This window comes from Trachurus japonicus, chromosome 7, assembly GCF_045865225.1.
Source record: "Trachurus japonicus isolate A0001 chromosome 7, Traja_1.0".
NCBI lineage: Eukaryota > Metazoa > Chordata > Actinopteri > Carangiformes > Carangidae > Trachurus > Trachurus japonicus.
Genome location: NC_140913.1, coordinates 11629111 through 11648627, shown reverse-complemented (window position 1 = coordinate 11648627; position 19517 = coordinate 11629111). Strand labels below are relative to the sequence as shown.

Sequence of the window (19517 nt, the reverse complement as noted above, 5' to 3'; positions counted from 1 at the left end):
GTTATCATTGCTGTGCTAAGTCTTTAGTAGTGCCTAAAAAGTGTTTTTGTAAGGTAACTATGACCTTTGATCAAGTCCAGTCAGTGAATGCTGGTATTGGATTTGAAGAAATGTCCTCATGGTGTCACAGTGACATAGCATTCACAAGTTTGTGAGATCACTGTGACCTTGAACTTTTACAACCACATACCAACAGTCCTAGTGTCCCAAGGACGTTCACCCAGACTCTAGTGCATGTGCAGACAGACAACCTGAAAACAGCGTGGCTGCAAAGCTGGCTGTCACTGGCAAAGGAGTAATTAAAAAAAAAAAAAAAAAAAAAAAAAATCAGTCCTGAAAAACATTGCGCTACGTCCTGTCAGCCAACTTTCAAAGTTGGCCCACGTTTGTTCCTTTGTGCTAGAGGATAAGATAAATCATAGCATTTTATCATAATCCGGCTTCACCAACTCTGGCAGGCAAACAACATGTGTTTGCTCTGTATCTAGAAACCAATGTGCAATACACCAAGTTGGCAAAGCTGCAGGCTGTAAACACCCCACACCCCCATAAAAAGTGTTTCTGCCAATCTAATTTTGAAAGAGGACATCCATCTCTATCTGATATTCGGCTGACCGTTGGTGGAAATATGATCACTCAGTCAGTGACATTTGTCACTAGGTGCTAATTCACTGTTTTATCCTAAAAAGCTGTTTAATATATTTTTGTTGGTAAATGGATGAAGGGTGAATGCTTTGTTTAACCTTAAACTCAGCTTATGACATTCCTTCAAAGGAAAAAAAAACATTCATTTTCTAGACTTCATCTTTATGCCAGTATATTTTGTCTTATTTTAGCGAGAACTTGAAAGTGAATAATTTTCTGACAGTTCCTCCACATGTTTCACATTAACAATGCTGCGCAACACCTGTGAGCAGCGACTTTCAGTAACAGCAGATCACTGCGGAGAAATCACAGCAAAGTAGAACTGAGTGGAATTCATTAGCCAGTGAGTGAGAGAGTTTTTGTAACAAGAAAAAACACAGGAGCAGCGAGTCTGTGATGTTGAGATGAGTTAATAATGTGATCGGAAGTGAAAAAATGTGGGTCAGTGCATCCCTTCTTGAGGGCTGTGTTTTATTTGAGAAATGAAAAGAAAATAAAGTGACTCACCTCTCATGATGTGGCGCACCACTTTGACGGAGCCTCCTCTGAGGTTGAGGATTTGATGGACTCTCTGCTGCAGCTGAATGCAGAGAAACAGAGCATCAGCAACACACAACAGATCTGAGGACAAACTGAAATTTGAGTTCATTTTTTCATTGTAAGTTTATCTGTTAGTTTATTTGCAAGTGTTGTGATTTTATATTATTTTGCACGGTATGTGTTTATAACAACATTTTCTGAATTAGCAGCATTTATGAACTCTCAGGACATTATAAATCAGCATACCTATCCTTTTTTATATATATAGTTCAGAGAGAGACGGGAAATGGGAGGCAGAGAGGGGGGACACGCAGGATAGGGCCGCTCGGCGCAGGATTCGAACCGGGGTCGCCTGCAGTGAGGACTATAGCCTCAACACATGGGGCGGGTGCTCTACCAACTGAGCTAAACACCGCCCCAGCATACCTATCCTTTTAAAGTGTGTAATTATTTGTTAAATTATTTGGTTAGTTTTAACCTTGCCAATTAACATCACTTCAACTAGATCCAGACATGTAGCACCTAGCTTCCACTTTCTTCCACTTAAAGCTAATTAGCTTAGCTTACAAGCCTCTGCTTCCAGAAGGAAATACAAGCTAAACAGCAGAGTGGGTCGTCCTGACAGCTGTCTGAATCCGCTAACAGTGGACGGCTAACACCATGAGAGCTTGTTAGAAGTATTTAAAAAAAGGGTCTTGTATCGATGTCCGTAGGTTATTATGTGTTCCCAACAGCAGCGCGCCACAGAAAATGAAAACATGTCTCTAGGCAACACCAGCTGTGAGATGTCAGTCAGCTGCTGCCACGACAAACACCCACTCAGAGGCCTCAAGCTTAAAGGCTGTTTTCACAAACATGTCCAAAATGTGTTTTGGACATGGAAAATAATTCAGAAATACAGTATAGTTGATCTTTCCTTACTCAACAGTTGAAAAATTCTGACTGGCATCAACATCAGACAAATATCTGAGCTGGAAATTAAATGGGCAACTAATTTGTTACGGTTCCCTTAAAAGCACGAGGTGACCAGGACTAGACTGCAGCTCTTTGACGACAGGTGCACACAGTTTAGTGTCCGTATATGTGGCACCGCAAGAGTCCAGTGAATTCCAGATTAGTGGTGAAGCTAATGAGCCACTTGGCTGCCGTGTCCATAAAAACCATCTGACTCCTGTCTGGTTTTATAGCTCATCTGATCAGATGTCCTAACAATAATTAATCTGAGAGGGGACTCATTTGGCAAAACCAAAGTCAGTGTGCGTGCACGCATGTGTTTGTGTACCTGTGAGATCCCAGAGTTGCTGATCTCCACCATAATGTAGCAGATCAACTGAAGGACAAACAGTCCGGCGTCCAGGCGGCGAAGGTAGAACTCATCCTCCATGGTGTCGTCCAGGATTTCCCCACGACGAACCATCTCCTGCACACACACACACAGCCCATTAATAAAAAGAGAACATGGAGCTATGCATGACGAGGTGAAGAAAGCACAAGTAAATGTTTTTTAGAGAGTTTCTCTTGCTCAGATTCAACAAACAAAATCAAAGACTGGGTTTAATTTAGGTGTTGTTTTTCAGCATTTTCCACAAATCCATTTTCTCCATTGACCAGACACACAAATCAATTGATTCCACAGCCAAGCTGCAAAAAAGAAGGGAGGGGTGGGGGCGGCACACTCACATACACACACTTGCATAGTTATCCATCTTAACAACCCTGTCAGTATGCCAATAACACAGTGCTGCCAATACGCACACAGACCACATTAATCATCATTAGAGATTAAGAAACAGACCTGTGGGGGGAGAGGGGAGCCTGGAGTGTGAGCCACTGGACTGGGACAGAAACAGACAGCTTGTAAAGTGTTCGGCTGTTGCACAGTTTTACCTCGGTGCATTGACAATACGAAAACATACACATAAGTTCTGTTCAGGCTGTACAAGCAGAGCTGACGAGGCAGGTTTACATTTTAATATGGATCTGAACCATATTCTACTGTTTGCAGACCACATGTTCATTTATTTATTTAAAGACACAGACACATGGTTGTGCAGCCATCTGCTGAACAGCAGTAAAATTGTATTGTTAACGTTCCAGCATGAGTGGCTTTTGATGGAAAATGTGATTTTCTTTCCCTGGTAACTTCTCTTGCAGTCACCAGCCACTTTATTTCGTACACCTGTACAACTGCTCATAAACACAAATATCTAACACGCTAATGACAACAAATGACAGCAACTCAATGAATTCAAGCCTGGAGACATGGTCAAGACAATCTGCTGAAGTTCACAACGAGCATCAGAATTGAAAAGAGAAGTTGATTAATTGACTTTAAATGTGGCAGTATTCAGAGAATAGGTCCAGTAAGTGACAGTTAACTTGGTGAAAATGCCCTGTTGATGCCAGAGGTCAGAGGAGAATTGCTAAAGTGGTCCGAGCTGATGGAAAGGCAACGGTAACTCAAAAAAAAAAACCCCACTTGTTTTCCACCAAGGACTGCCGAGCATCTCTGAATGCACGACACGTTGAACCTTGAAGCAGGAGGGCTACAGCAGCAGCGGACCACAACTGGCGACACTGTCAGCTAACAACAGGAAACTGGGGTTGCAATTCACACGGGCACCAAAACTGGACAATATAAGAAGGGAACACGTTGCCTGGTCCGATAAGTCTCAACATCTGCTGTGACATTCAGATGGTCGGATCAGAATTAGGCGTAAACAACATGAAAGGATGGATCCATTCTACCTTGTATCAACACTGATCCTGCCCGTGGGGGATATTTTCTTGACACACTTTGTTTTTTTTGTAACTTAGTAACCAACTGAGGATCATGTAAACACCACAGCCTACCTGAGTATTGTTGCTGATCATGTCTATCCCTTTATTAGCACACTACTATCATAGAACATGGTGTCACAAAGCTTGGATAATCTCAAACTGGTTTCTTTAACATGACAAAGTTCAGTGGGCTCAGTCACCAGATCTCAGTCCAACAGAGCAGCTTTGGGTTGAGGTGGACGTGCAGCCGACAAATCTCCAGAAACTGTGTGATGCTCTTATGTTAATATGGACTGAAATCTGAGGGATATTTCCAGCCCCTGGTTGAATCTAAGCCGTGAAGATTTATGGCGGTTCTGAAGGCAAAAGTGTCCAACCCAGTATGAGCATGTTGTACCTAATAAAGTAGCTGTTGAGTGTATAATCAATTGAAAGGATTATGCATTTGCCGCTGTCAGATTTTATACACAATTATCCACATTAACCAAAGTATTAATAGTTCCCAATAAAGTTCTCCTGGTCTTTTGGGGGAAAATCTAACCCACAGGCTGAGAATCCACCTAAAAATGCCTGTATCAGCTATATCTGAATCCTGCATGTGTTTCAGTCTAGAACAGCACGGCCCAGTACTAGAAGGGAAAAAAGCAAACGTGCTCCAGTATGTGACAGTAAATCAAGAAAAAGGGCAACTTTTCAAACCAATCCTAATGAAAACAAATAGCTTTCAGCGTGAAACTAAAGGGTACTACACATGACATTTACATCCCAATGATTTAATCTCAGGGAAAATTAAAACTTTCAAAAGGCCTTGTCCTTAAAGATCAATTACACTGTAAAACCCAATTATAGCCGTTAAGTTCAGCTCATTAACATGCCTCAATCAAAGGGCAGCTCCTGAGGACTACTAACACTACGAGACTATTCTGGGATAAAGCATTTGAGCTGCAGGTTGCAGAGTTGGGATAAAGAAGGAAAACAACAAATCCATTTCTGTGACATTGGATTCTGACAGGAGGATTTCATCTCATATTAATGACTTCTTCCCAAGAGAAGAAAAGACAAGCGGATACAACTTCAGAACAAAGGCCTACTGTACAATGTCAACTGTAGGTTATTAAAGATGCAAAACAATGCAGATAATTAAAACAAGAACCTTTAGTAGCAGCTGAATGTAGGGCATTTGTCTCTTCTGTGTCCTCTGGGTAAAACACTGGCCCAGAATTCTGTTTTATTACAAAGCTGAGTCGTATCGCATTGTAAAATAGTCCCAACGGTTGGCCTTGTTGTCAACCAGCAGCCATTAAATATGTAAAAAAAAAAAAAGCCGACTTGAAACAAACCTATTTGAATGTAAACTGTGTTCCCCCTACTTCCTGTAGGAGAAAAGATTATCTCTGTTTCCAGGACAACTCGGCTCATTATTCAGAGCCAATACAGTAGCTGGAGGCAAAGATACACAAATCTCACAATCCAACTTCAGCAAAGATACAAAACACAGGATGTGACAGGATACAATACATACATGATGACGTGACCCCTGAGGGAGAGTGAAAACACACACACACACACACACACACACCGTGTTTGCTGTGTTTGCATTTCTCCTGTCGTTGTTTCACACACCAGAAGCCGACTGGCTATTTCCTGTCATCCTCATTACTGCTCATTGGTCGGCGCTGCAAAGAAAGAGCTGCAGGCTTTTTCTGGGAGGCTCTCGGACAACTCAATTACTGCGTATCCACAGGTTTCCATTACAGCCGTCAGCCTATCAGCTGCAGAGGACGTGGGACTTTATCACAAGCACAGAAAACAATGCGACAGCGCCTTGGTCTATGATGTGTGTAGCAGAGAGATAAGAGGAAGTACAGTATGCTCCACAGCAAGGTGTGTTCGCAATCAGAGGTGAATACATTCATTCAGACGTCAAGGCGACGCAGTAATGTCAACATCCATCATACACAGTGGTGTCCAAAACACATTCAAATGAATCCTACAATTTACTGAGGTTCCGTAAATGTCTTGCACACAAATGATTGGCGGACACTGCTGGATCCCCACTTAACGTGGTGCGTTCATGTTTTCCTCTGGATGAACTGTAAAGACATCTGTGACCTCTCAACTTTCCATTCGTCCCATCATCAGGTCAGAACTTCTATTAATCCAATTCCTTGGTCTATGACCAAATTACTGCCAATTTGATGACACTTCTATCAGCCACTGTGACCTCTCTGAGCTATGTCTTAGCTCAACGATGGTCTCTGGCCTCTTTTTCAACTCTTCATTGATTCATGGTCAATGACTGTGACCTACTCCCAGCTGTTGTTCGTGGTAGACGGTGACACGGGGGTGGATTTTTACACTCCTGTCCCATCCCATTCCCACTCAAACATTCGAGTCCTGTTCCTTTCCCACGACAAAAATGTGAGAAGAAGCCAAATATCTCTTGACATTTGCAAAGGCGTGGGCTATAGGTGATTTGATGATCCGAGACCATCATCCATCATCACAAGCCTGTCCTCAATCCACAATACACATTCTTCATCGATTAGAGCAGACAGGACAACAGAAAGACTGGCACTATGTTTAAAATTAACAAGATTACATTGATTCATAATAGAGAAAGTGCTATTTTACATACGCTTCCACTGACTTTTTACTCACGTGATTCATAGTGAAATTGAATCCCATAGAAATCCTGTGGCCAACAGGACTCCCAAAATAACGTCTCTAGTTCATGGTCGCATGACGACAAAACTGAACCGTCATGACAACAAAACAAAATGGGATGCCGTGGAAAGAGCAACTAAGTGGTCAGTTCAGTTCCCTTTCATTTAACTGTCTCCAAGGTCAAGAAAGATCATTCATGCCAAACTGTCTCTTGCATAACTTAACAATTTATGTTGTAAACATTCATTTTTAATCCATCCTCCTTACTTTCTAGGAAACAATGTGTTTTCTGTCACTTGAGTGCATCAGATCGCTCTACATACAGAAATCACCTGTGGAAGCCGGGCTTATGCTTCTGCAGCTGTACACGTACAGTAAATGCATCCACAAACCTGGAGAGATAAGGCTGTTATAGGTCTCCATAGGTTGCAGAGGCTCACAGAGAGGATTAAGATGACCTATCGAGCTGTAACACATCGGGAATACCTAGTCGCTGCAATTGTAAATCTTAGTCAACGCCAGACATTTACTTCTATAACCCCTGACATGTGCACTACATCCTCCACTACTTATCAAGGGAAAAAAGAAGACAAACATTTTCGAATAAGGTCTTATCACGTTCTGCACCATCCAGGAAGCTTCATTGTTAAAAACATGTTTAACATGCATGACAAATCAAAAGCCAGACCTTTCAATGTGTAAAGAGAGTGGAGGGTTCTGAACAATGATAAGTGCATTAAATATTCATTATCGTGACGAGTGGAAATAGATATTTGGGATATTAAAACCCGATGGGATGTGGGCTGCGTGACAGTATTCATTACAGCCGCAGAGTTTTGTCCATTTGTGAGTTTTGACATTGCGGCCAATATCTTTTTGTGTGGCAGCTCAGTCCCTCTGGCAAACAGCGGGTAGAAGAAGCAGAGAAAGAATAACGTGTTTAAAGGAGGGATTGGACAAGTCAATTACTGCAACCTCAGGGGAGCCCGGCAGCCTGGCTACAGTACAGACAAAGTAATAAGCAGTGATTTTCACTCTCGGTCCCTCTACTGTAACTCAGCTGCATTGTGCAAAAGTGTTTGTGTGATGGGGTGTGTATGATTTATGTAAGGCCATGTGTGTATTGCGAGTGCTGATGATGTGTTCTGGAAACCATACGTGTGTGTGACATGTGTTCAAAAAGTGTGCGCCTTTGAACAAGAACCTTTATCTTGGTATGTGTTCCTTAATGAAGCATCCGGTTTTGAAAATGCGTTATGTCTTTCCTCTGTGTGTGTTTGTGGATGGTTGTTATTCATGTGCTTTCTTTTCCGCTGGGATGCTTAGATGCAGAATTAAAGTTATTTCTTTGTCAGCACTTTGCAGAAACCCACTGTGACTCTATGTGTGTGCGTGTGTGTGTGTGTAGGATGTAATGCTCTTTATGAAGCTTAAGCAAACACCAAGAAGAGAGAGGTTAGATATCCTCATTAAAAACAGAGACACAGAGGTTGATAATGAGGTAAAGTTTGAGGAAAAAAAGAACTTAGTGAGACTGGGAGACAACGTGCTGATTTCAAGTTATGATAATCTCCAAAAAAAAGAACAACAACAGTCCTGTCCTTAGGGTGCATCAACAATTAGCGTTTGCTTCACAAAGTGGGGCGCAGAGGAGGAAGGAGGTACTTGGTACTTGAGCTAGGTGATAAATCAATTCTATTGATTAAATCAAACCAACACTTATTATAAACACTGCAATTCATAACAAATTAACTAGTACTGAACCACAGACAACTCTCTAAATAACTGGTTTGTAACTGCTATAATACTTCAGTAATAAATGCTGAATCCATCAGTCATTAGGTTCAACAATACAAACATTAAACACATTATAGATGAGCTTAAGCATGTATAATTGTTTATAAATCACATACTAATAAGTATCAATGTGGGCAGAATGATTTATAAGAGATGAAGTTAATATTTCACAATGCTTAACTACTGATTAATAGTGTGAGGTTGTTATAAATTGTTACCCAACAAGTAAACAAACAAATAAAATAAACAGCCTAAATCCACAACATCCCGATGCTGCTTCCTGCCCTGCAACGCAACTAATGCCTCATAATGTAATTGTCTGTTACAAATAACATTTTGGTTTCTTCTTAAACTTCTTAGCCACTACAAATTAGATGCATGTGAATGTAATTTGTAGGAAATAAGTTAGATTAAGTTCAAGTTTAGAAAAAAAAAACAGGAGGACTGAGTAATTTTCAGGCATCTCAGTGCGATTCAAGAATAAATAACCCGGCCTCCAGGAAAAAGCTCTTTAATTGACATAAACTGATAAACCTGGCTGGAGTTTTTAGATCAACATTTCACAGCGGCACCACTTAGCACCACTGTGTATCACACACACAGTCATCCTCAACTAATGAGTGAAGGTGAGTTTGGACGGGAGAAATGATGGATGAGAGAAACTCAGACAAGAAAGAGCAACGATGAGAGGAAGATAAATAACAAAGAGAGAGAGAGAATAGAGAGAATAAAGAGAGACATTTTATCCATTCTTGGAAGACCTAGGAAAACTGGATAATGTCGCATCAAGGTGTAAAACCAATCCAAACTTTATGTAGACTTTATTTGAAAAGGTATGCTGTCAGCAATGCTAAACCAGGCAATTTCTGCTGCGCACACACACACACACACACACACACACACACACACACACACACACACACACACAGAGTGAGCACCTGGGTTTTTAAGGTGCTAGTGAAGTGCACTCTGCTGTGCATTTTGCAGTATTGAGGTTGGCCTCAGCCATGTTTTGCTGAGCTTCATCAATCTCCAAGAGCTGTTACCAACAAGCTGAGAGCTGAGACGAGGTCTAGTGAGGTGAAAGCAGCAACATTAGACGGGAAGAAGGAGAGAAGAAACAGGAGAAAGACGAAGGAAGGACAGGGAGGGAGGGAGGGAGGGAGGAAGGAGGAGGGAGCAGATGATGAAGGATGAAAGGTGCATGACAAGATGCAGAAAGACGAAATGGAGCAAGTGAATGGATCAAAGGCGACAAAAGGAAATAGGGAAGATGCAACAAAGAGGACAGAAAGGATATGAAAATTAAGAGGAGGAGGAAGTTGGGAAAAGAGAGATGAGAGAAAGAGAGGAGGCGAGGGAGGGAAGTCATAAATGAGGAATATAGGTGGCTGGAAAAAGCAGCTTTAAGGAGGCGCTTTAAGGAGGAGAAAGGGAGTGAGAAGGATAGAAAGAGTGGAGAGAAGAGAAACACCTAGGTGGGAGGAAAATAAGCAGCTTATTAAAGGGACTGGGCTCGAGACGCAGAGAAAAAGCAGCAGCAGCTTTTTTTCCCCACTATCCTACAGAGAAATCTGTGGATAATATGTTGCAGAGGAAAAACATTTTGCTTACCGCCCCTTAAAAACAGGCTTAACTGGGGGAAACCAAAAGGCACGAGAGAGGGAGAGAGAGAGAGATAAAACGCCACCGCTGCTGCTGCTGCTGCTGCTGCTGCTGACGGCCGCCGCCGCCTCAGCTGAGGCGCTGGACAGAACTGGGTTGGCGTTGTTATCGCGTTATTTAACGTAACATGTGACATTTGGTGGAAGCTTTGATTTGCACAGTCCCAAAATACCATCCGGTTGTTTCAGTTTTAGGGTTGTAGCAGGAAGAAAGCCACAGATTCTGCTTTATCTGCTGAGCTGAACAGGACACACACAGTACACTTATTTCACAGCCTGGATGAGAAACCACTGCTCAGATTAGAGTATTTGTCTTTAAAATCACTCATGTAAGCAGACGGTAGAAAGCTGAACTCAGCGTCAACATTAGTCAGGATGCTAACACATTCGGACGCTGAAGGTTACCATCACCGCCATACACACCTGTCATTTCAATTCCCTTTAATCCAGATCAGATTTAATACTTTCACTTTACTAGATACTGTACATGCAACCATCTCTCAGCTACACAAATTATTCCTGACCTGACCAGGGACCAGGATGAATGCTACATTCTGCACAGCGTACAGTGCACAACTTGTGTTGTTCAGACTCTGATCTTTTAGTGTTTAAGCTGCTGGTAGACTACCGCACAGTAAACACTGCCTAATATTCATATCAAATTTAAGTTCAGCAGTAAATCATTGGTTATTAAATTTGTTTCATGTTTCTGTTTTTACAAAAATAAGTGTGTAAACAAGGTTTGTTTTTCCTGGATGTTTGAGGGCATAAAGCATTATTTCTGTTCTCAGCTTATCTTATTTTCTCTTTTAGAAAGCTATGAAAAGTAGTGGTGAGCATTGCTGCAAGACTGATAAGCCGCACTAAGTAGTAGTGCCATTCAAATTTTAATAATACTCACCTGCCATCATGCAGTTTCAAATGCAAAGCCAAATTTAGTTCAGTTGATCTTGAACGTTTGCCGTTTCCAGAATCGACCAAATGATGAGCCAAACAGCCGACATGATGCGTTGTAGAAAACTATGTGTTTACTTTTATTAGTATTGCAGCTAGTGTTGCACAGAAAATAAAATTAATCACTTGGTCTTTAAAGGAATCTAACTTATTCTCTTTCTCAGTTAAAGCAGAAGTAAGCAATCCGGTCATTTTGTCTAACTTCCTGTCAGCAGATGGAGTTAGCAGTCCCCGCCCTCGTCCCTACGTCACCACATTCACGCGCATCCCTTGGCTGCACACACACAGAGGACCGCCCCTTTATGCCGTTCTCTCTCCTCATTGGATAAAGGTTGTAGGATACAAGGAAAGTTTTCTCCTCGGCTTACAGCAGAGCAGAGTGACTGACAGACCCGTGTTTCAGACCAAACACTCTATATAAGTGATTGCTGTCGGAAGATAGAACTATTTAAGACTTATATTAACACAAACATTCCGCTTATTTCTGCTTTAATGATTATTTTGCTATGTGGCAAAATAAAAGTATTGAAATCCTGGTGACATCTTGCGTCAAGTGTAGGCTACATAATCTGTATGGAAAGGTAAAACGACGGCGCTTGCATGAACCACTCAAAGTGCTTCACTGTAGAGGGCACATTCACCCATTCACACTCATATTTCCACATTATTACATAAAGACTTTATTTTTTCTTTACCACACACCAATAATACACAGAGGGCAGATGGACTTCAGTATCTTGCCCAAGGACACTACGAAATCCGATTAGTGGACAATCTGCTCTAACTCCTCAGTCACGGCAGCACAACATAGTTACTTTTAAGTGAAATTAAAACATTATACTCGATAAATCAGTGCAGCAAATTTCGATGCTAGGAATTAAAGTATGTATTACATTATTCATACGTCAGAAGGTTCTGTAGAGTGTTGCAGGATTATTTTTTATCTATAACACTTTTCATAATGCCAGAGGTCTGGAAGTTCTTTTCAAGTCCAGAGCTAGGAACAGTGGGTGGTCAAATTATTAAGTGTTTTTTTTAGTCTATAATGAATAGAACAGTGTTGCTTTGCCACAAACAGGTTTTTTTTATCAGTTCACATGTGTGTGGCGGCTCACAGAGCAGCTGTGACCTGGGGAAAGCTAAACTGTGTGGCTTCAAAAGATAGTGGCACACGCAGATGAGGTTTCTTATCGCCAGGTTATCACAAAGTCATACTCTGCCTCATCCTGGAGGAAGAGGCGAGAGAGCAGCGGAAGGAGGGAGACGGTGGGAGAAAAAAGAGGGGGAGGGGAGGGAGAAAAAAAAGTCAAACAGTCTGGCCTTTTCTTGAAGATCCCACCATGAAGTCTGTCGGAGAAATTAATCTTCTGTCATCTCCAGATAGAAATCTCACACTTATCCGTCTCCATCCATACCTCCCTCCACCCCATAATTCCCTCTTTCACTTGAAATCCCTCTCTCTTCCTTTTTCTTGCTTTTCCCTTTTTAAAAATCCACTCCTCCTCTCATGACTGCAGTTCCTGTCCTGATATTTACGGTATCTCTCTCTGCCTTTTTTTTTTTCTTAGATGCTCTTTCTCTCTCTGTTGAAGCCATTATCCCCCTGCCTGGCCACGTATCGTCTATCTGGGTCCTTCCATCGGTCTGTCTAGCCCACAGCTCAACACTCTGGCACACACACACACACACAGCTCAATATGGCCCTCACACACTGCTATCAACTTTTCCATTCCTCTGTAAACTGTCATATTGTTATCAGCTGGACGGTGAGGTTTTTGTCTTTTTCTTTTGGGCTTTGGATGTGACACTGTGTGGAACTGCACATCTTATCTCCCAAAAAGGGGACGACACCCCCTCCCCCAACCCTTTATAACAGGGATCCTTGTTGATATCTGAGCATCTGTAATGCAATTTGAATTTCTTTTATCTAGCAAGTGATAATGAAATCCACAAATGTGCAGTGGAATTGGAGTCTGTGTTTTTCCCATTTGCAGACAATAGTACTGGAAGGTTATTGTTTCTGTTGTATCCGTTCATCTGCAGGTCAATTTAAGGTTTATAGAAAAAAAATTGACCCAAGTCAAGCCCCAAGAACTCATTTTCCAAAAATATTAACTTATTTCTAGAGCTAGTTTCTCTTTGTCATCAGAGCAGTGGCCACAACAAACTGATTATATTGTCACCTCTTTGCTCAGCTGCTTAATTTGTCTCATTGAACAGCTGTTCACAAGACCCACTACTACTCTAAATGTGACTAAAGGGGACGGACCTTTTCTCCGGACCGTGTTTTGTTGAGTGCTAACCAGCACAATAATAATGAGAGCTGCACTGGAAATCAAACTAACCTTGGTTTGTAGCTGTGTTCAGAGTGATATCAGATCAGCATAATGATGTCAAATAAGAAAAGAAAAGGAAAAAAAAAGCTCCGCTCATTATTTTCTCAATTAAATAAAAGATATCAGTACTATTTTACCAAAGCCTAAAAATGTTCACTTTACCATTATGTACATAAAAGAAAAGAATCAAATGTTCAAGACAAGAACCAATCATCAGAGTAAATGTTCTGTTCATCACCGGATCAATTAAATCGTTGCAGCTCCAGATGTGACATCATCCAGCAAATCAAATGTGAATTTTGTAACATGACTGATGATAACTCTTTTTATTATTATTATTTATTTACTGAGCCTGTTGCAAATGAAAATGAGGACTACGTATTTGTGTTACTGCAACAGATGCGTCAGACTGATATATAAAAAATTCATACGTTTTAGAGTACGATCTGATGTGTGTGTTGTGCTGGGACCTAACTGTTCACAAAAATAAAATGGTTTTCTGCCAATGGAGTTGGAATATCGCTTTAGGAGAAAATTACAGTAAGTGCTCAGGAGGACGATGGTGTGTGAGGAAACACCTGTTAAAAAGCCAGATGTTGCCAGCTCACCAGGAAGATTAGTGATGAAGTTATGAAAAATCAGTGGAAGATTATGACGCTATCATTCCTGTAAATAGAAAGTATGAACTTCTGTATTTAGAAACCATTACTGGCCACTCGATTTATATCACAGCAACGGTAGTGGTGACCTGTGGGAAATAGTGACATTGAATTGTATGAAAAATAAGAAGTTGCTCCATTGTTGCTCTGGTGCTGCTGTGCTGAGTTGGTCCTCTGTCCATCCAGCTATTGTCTCAAGTCACTCGCTGCATTTGTCCAACAGAAACAGTGCTTTAGATTTAACTTTTGCTGGATGTTTGATTGGAGACATAATCTCTGCAGCAGAGATAAATCCGCTGCATTGGGACATTGCTATACATTTTGACAACACAACACCCTTTTTGGCCATTTTAGTAACATAAGTCATGTGGCAGAGTTTCTTTAAAAACAACACAATAATTAAGTTTTTTTTTGGCTCCTAAGAAAAAGCCATAAATAAATCCTGAGTAAATATTGTCTATGGTCTCTGTAGCAGCCACTCTGACTCATGCACAGTAATTTATTCATTATGTACTAATCTCAGCAGAATGTAAAATTAGCATTGTTTTTCATTCTAATATTTATTGTTCCTATTTTTGTATTGGTGCTCACTGGAGACTTTTTGCTCCATTGTTAAATGGAGCATGTTCCCACACAGCAACAACAACTACAACTGAACTGTAACCACGTCCAAACAGTACATTAAAACGAAAGGTTTATTAAGATTAAAAGCTGTTGCAACGTTGTATGGCACCAATTTATGGATGAATTCACACAAGTACAATTTAAATTTCGTGTTGAATGACTTTTTGGAAGGAACTAAATCGATACTGATGATGAATTGCTATCATTAGTTTAACACAGCATGTTGTTATTAATAAAGCAGAACTGATTTTATGGTCTGGCCTGTGGAGGTCAGGGTCAGATCAGATACTCATACATTTATACTAATATACCAAGAATATACTACAGAGCATCACTACCTCTCTAATGATGTTCTGGCTGGATATAATTCCTTGATGGCGTGTCATTTGTGGTCAATAAATCAAAGTGAAAAACGTCCATCCATCCATCAAGCTGGTTAATATGAAGCCCGTGCATATAAGCACAGCTCAGGGAGGAGGACGCAGGGGACAGAGGGAGGGAGGGAGGGGAAAGATTGCTTACATGTTTCTCTCCTTCGATCCTCTTGTCAGCCTGTTGAACAGCCTCCAGGTACTTAAAATGCAGCTCCATCAGACGATCAACCTGAAGACAGAGCGAAATGGTGGCAGACGAAGAGACAAATGAGAGATGCAACAGACACACGGCACCTAATCTGATAACACAGATTTAATAATGCAGTATGGGTTGTGTATTCCCTATTTGTCATTATGTTTGAGGATCAATATTTCACCCTTGTTCAAATTATGTTTTTATTAATCATGCATTAATAAATAATTTTTTTCAATATGCTTATTTATAGAAATAAACAATCATGAAACACTATCAAATCCACAAAGGATCTGGATGATGGAGATAAAACTAGAGGAGACAGGATGAAGCCAATGACAGGCAGTTTCTACATCAAAAGTCAAGTGTCCTATTAAAATGGCCTTGAGCAACCAAATGAATATGAGACATTTGTGTGTATGTGAGAGGAGAAGTGGGAGTTATTTGGGGAAAAAAATGGAGCATGATGTTTTAATCACTCTCTCAAGGTCGGTAACATGTGGGAATCTGTATACACAGGTACAGAGCAGTGAAATCACTGACGCTTGATTGAGTGACCCGCATGTGAACCTGAGATAATTTAATCTACCTTGTAAACTCCTGCCTCTAGCTTTGGGTAAAAATAAGATTGACAAAAATAGTCAGATGGAGTCGGCTCAGTGTCTTCTGATGTGCCTGCGTGCACAAGGCACTTGGCCTTGATGGAATCGTGCACAAGGAGAATGAGCACCGTCACAACAGCTAATTAACACGTAACGTCACAGCATCGTTTTCCTGCAACATTCTTGTTCTATCTCTTATATCAGTCCAGTTCAATTACGAAGACAATATCATGCAAAGGATTACGCCCCGATCAAATGAAATTATTAGAATTTAAAGCAATTAACAATCTCTACCCATGTTTCAGCTACATGGAATTAGACACTGAGATGTGAAAGCTGCACAAGGCCTTAATTCCATCTTAAATAGTTAATGAGGTTTCTTAATTTGTGAAAGATAAAACAACAACATTCACTTAGTTTATATTATCGATTCATCTGCCATTTACTTGACTCCATTAATGCATCCACTGCTAAGAGTTGATGAAAAAAAACTAGTGGTATATGCCCATTATATCTTTCCAGAGCCCAAAGCAACATCTTTAAAGTTATGTTTATCTATAAGTGTTAAAAAGCAGCACATTTACTCTCATACGTTATAAAACACAGGAAACAAACTTCATATTTTAGAAGTTGGAACGAGCAAATAGTATACAAACTGGCTTAAAAAACACTCATTGGATAGAAAATTGGGTGTAGGGGGTCAGAAAATGTTGCTTCAACTGCTGAATTTGATTCTATGGCATTATTATCATTAATGTCACATTTTCATGGTTTAATAAGTAACAATCTGAATGTCAGCTAAACAACATGGCTGTGTTTTTATTGTCCACTTGTTCACTCACCCACTACATAGTGTTTGCTGCATGGAAAACTCACAAGGGAATAAGTGCAGAGAGCAGTTCATATATTTTTGACACTAGTTGAATGTTAAATTGCTACATAATTATTTGCTGGCTATTCATAATTAAAATCTATGTCGCATGAACAAATGCCACAACATCTGTATCACACATAACATGTGTGTTATCTTATTGGATTTTTGCACATTTTTTGTTAAGGTTTTGTTAGGCTTTTATGGGCTTTTTAAGCAACAAGAGAGCTTAAATTTTACCAAATAACATGAAACCTCTTCCTTGATTTACAGATTAAAAGGGTTTTTTCAGTAAGAGATAATATTGTAATATCATTGTCTACTGATGAAGAAGCCCGATGGTAATCAAGAGGAGTAGCAACAAAGAAGAGAAGAGGAGTACGAAGAAAGAGGAGGAAAAGAGGATGTAGGAAGCTGACCTTCTCGCAGTCATTTTCTGTGAACTTGTTGAGAAGTCTGCTTCTCTGTTGGGACTTGAGATTTCTCAGCATGGAGGCGATGATGGAGGAAACGTGTTCTAGGGAGAGAAAAGGTGATAAGTGAAGCTAAAACACCCATTTAGATCAACAAGACAGCAACTTGATTCCCTCATGGTCTAACTTTATCACATGGGATGTTTATACGTATAATACCTTTACAGAATAAATCCTATACTGACAAAGACAGTATACGAGCCTCTTACATGGTAGCACTTCAATGGAGATTTTATTGTGTTTTACAGTAAACTACAATCCAACAGGTGTGATGTGCTTTAACCTATGTGCTGTTAGAGTTCCTTGGTGAAAATAGTCTTAAACTGATTACCGCAGAGCTCATTCACACTCACATCCAGAGCCTTGTGAAAGAACAAATCGATTAGCACTTGATAATTTGCAATTATAGCACGCAGTCAGCTAAGCATGGATACTCTTACGGAGAGTGCACAGAACAAGAGGAGGAGAAAATGTTAATGAAATTAAGGAATCAATTTTCATTTTCAGGCGTGCTGGAACATGTGTAATGGTTTTGGCTGTGGCTGAATAACATTTCTCGAGGTGATAGAAATTTGTCCGTGGCAGCTCTAGGGCCATTTAATGAGGGGAAGGTCTAAAAACATGTTAATTGACTAAATTAGCTACAAAAATGAGTTAGTCCCATTGAGTGCCCTTGTCGACTAATTCATGCTTTGACAGATGTGATATCCTATTCGAAGACTTTCTTACTCACAGGCTGTAGCCGTAGGTGACAAGTAGACACAGTATAATATCTCTCTATGATATTGAATGAAGAATACACTGTAAACACACTGGGGGGGAGTGGAATATGACACTGTAGAATCTGTGGATATACAGAGTGGAGAAAAAAATGTAATTGGACTTTATCAACAAGAGGTCAATATTCTCTCTCAACGAGGCTTTGCAGTTGCTAAGCAACAAGAGTACAGGAATCAATCCCATTTCTGCTTTTTAAAAGGGGTCGTGTTTGCTGTCAGCTCCCTTTGTGCGCTCCCTTACGACCCACAGCATCCTTGCCCACAAGACGCTGACAAAACTAAAAGCCTGCTCTTATGTCAGACCTCTCAGAATATACAGATTATCCATCTATAATACCAATACGGTTGCTGGCACATAAAAGGACAGGAAAATGCACTGAAATACCAGACAAAACTGAATGGGGGTAGGTTCTGTTAAAAAGAGGGTCCAACAGGAAATGTGTCCCACCAGCGTTGGTGATTTCTGATAATTACTGTTCTTTCAGTGAGCATGAAGCCCTGGATAAAGAGAGAGAGAGATGCCTATTTGAAACATTCATTTTACCCTTCTATTAGACTTAATCCTTCAATTATTATTAGAGATGTAATTCAAGTCCTTGGAAATGTGGTTTCAATTTTTCTATAACATTAAATATTGATGATTACAATATACATTTTGAGAAGGTTACTTATTATTATTAGCAAACTGTGTTATTATGACAATGACAATAAAGTATCTAAGTCTAAGTCCAAAGACACCTTAAATAATGACCAAATAACACAAAGGCTATTACTTAATTTACACATCAAAAGGGAATTTTCAAATTAAGGATACTATTTTGTAGATTGTTTTCCTGTTATTTGGCACAACTTAAAGGCACTTTGGATGCTAAGTCTTGAATAAAACCTGGACGGATCTACACAAAACTTGGCACAGACACTCATGGCTTGCTAAATTTGAAACATAATAACCTTTGTTATATCTCAGTTTTCATTATTTACTTTGGTTTATGACCAGATAGTCACAAAGCTAAAGACATTTTCACAAATTAGGGCTAAAATCACTCAGTCATATAATGGTTTGTGATGCGTTCAAAAAAAAAACATAGTGTGTCACGGTAAACTTCCTATGACAGCAGATGGAACAACACTCTAGATGGACTTTACTTTGGTATGACAGACGTTACATGCGTTTGATGCTGTGTGCTCAGGTTTTGTCCAAGGTTCCTTTATTTTCATGTAGACAACAAAATTTCCTTTACACAATGACAATGTGGCTAACTGCTATTTCCGAAAGGACACTACTTTATCAACCTGATCCGAGTGGTAATTGATGTCGCCACCTCCACGCCCTGCTGAGGAGGCTATTGATCGCTGGCTGTGGAACTTTCTCTCCAAAGAGTTTAAAAACCAAACACAGGCCGCTGCGTGGAGGTTTGTGAAGGGGTGGAAGCGGGATTACATTGCAACTACAAGATAGAGGGCAAGGCTGAGTAAAAACTGTTTCCTCATTTGTCCTTAGTACAGGTAACAAATCAATAATTCATTTACATGTGCACCTTTGCACTTGAATCTCAAG

General features: G+C 40.3%; 1 protein-coding gene across 2 annotated transcripts in view; it reads right to left on the bottom strand.

Annotated features, from left to right (window-relative positions):
- Positions 1 to 19517, bottom strand: part of ctnnbl1 (catenin, beta like 1) — a 61960-nt gene that overhangs the window by 7474 nt on the left and 34969 nt on the right. For both annotated transcript variants that reach the window (XM_085781190.1, XM_085781191.1), the window contains exons 12-15: positions 17127 to 17224; positions 15190 to 15270; positions 2468 to 2605; positions 1153 to 1225 (exon numbers count right to left, since the gene is read on the bottom strand). In XM_085781190.1, the coding sequence (XP_085637316.1) occupies positions 1153 to 1225; positions 2468 to 2605; positions 15190 to 15270; positions 17127 to 17224 (390 nt within the window). The remainder of the gene's footprint in view (positions 1 to 1152; positions 1226 to 2467; positions 2606 to 15189; positions 15271 to 17126; positions 17225 to 19517) is intronic.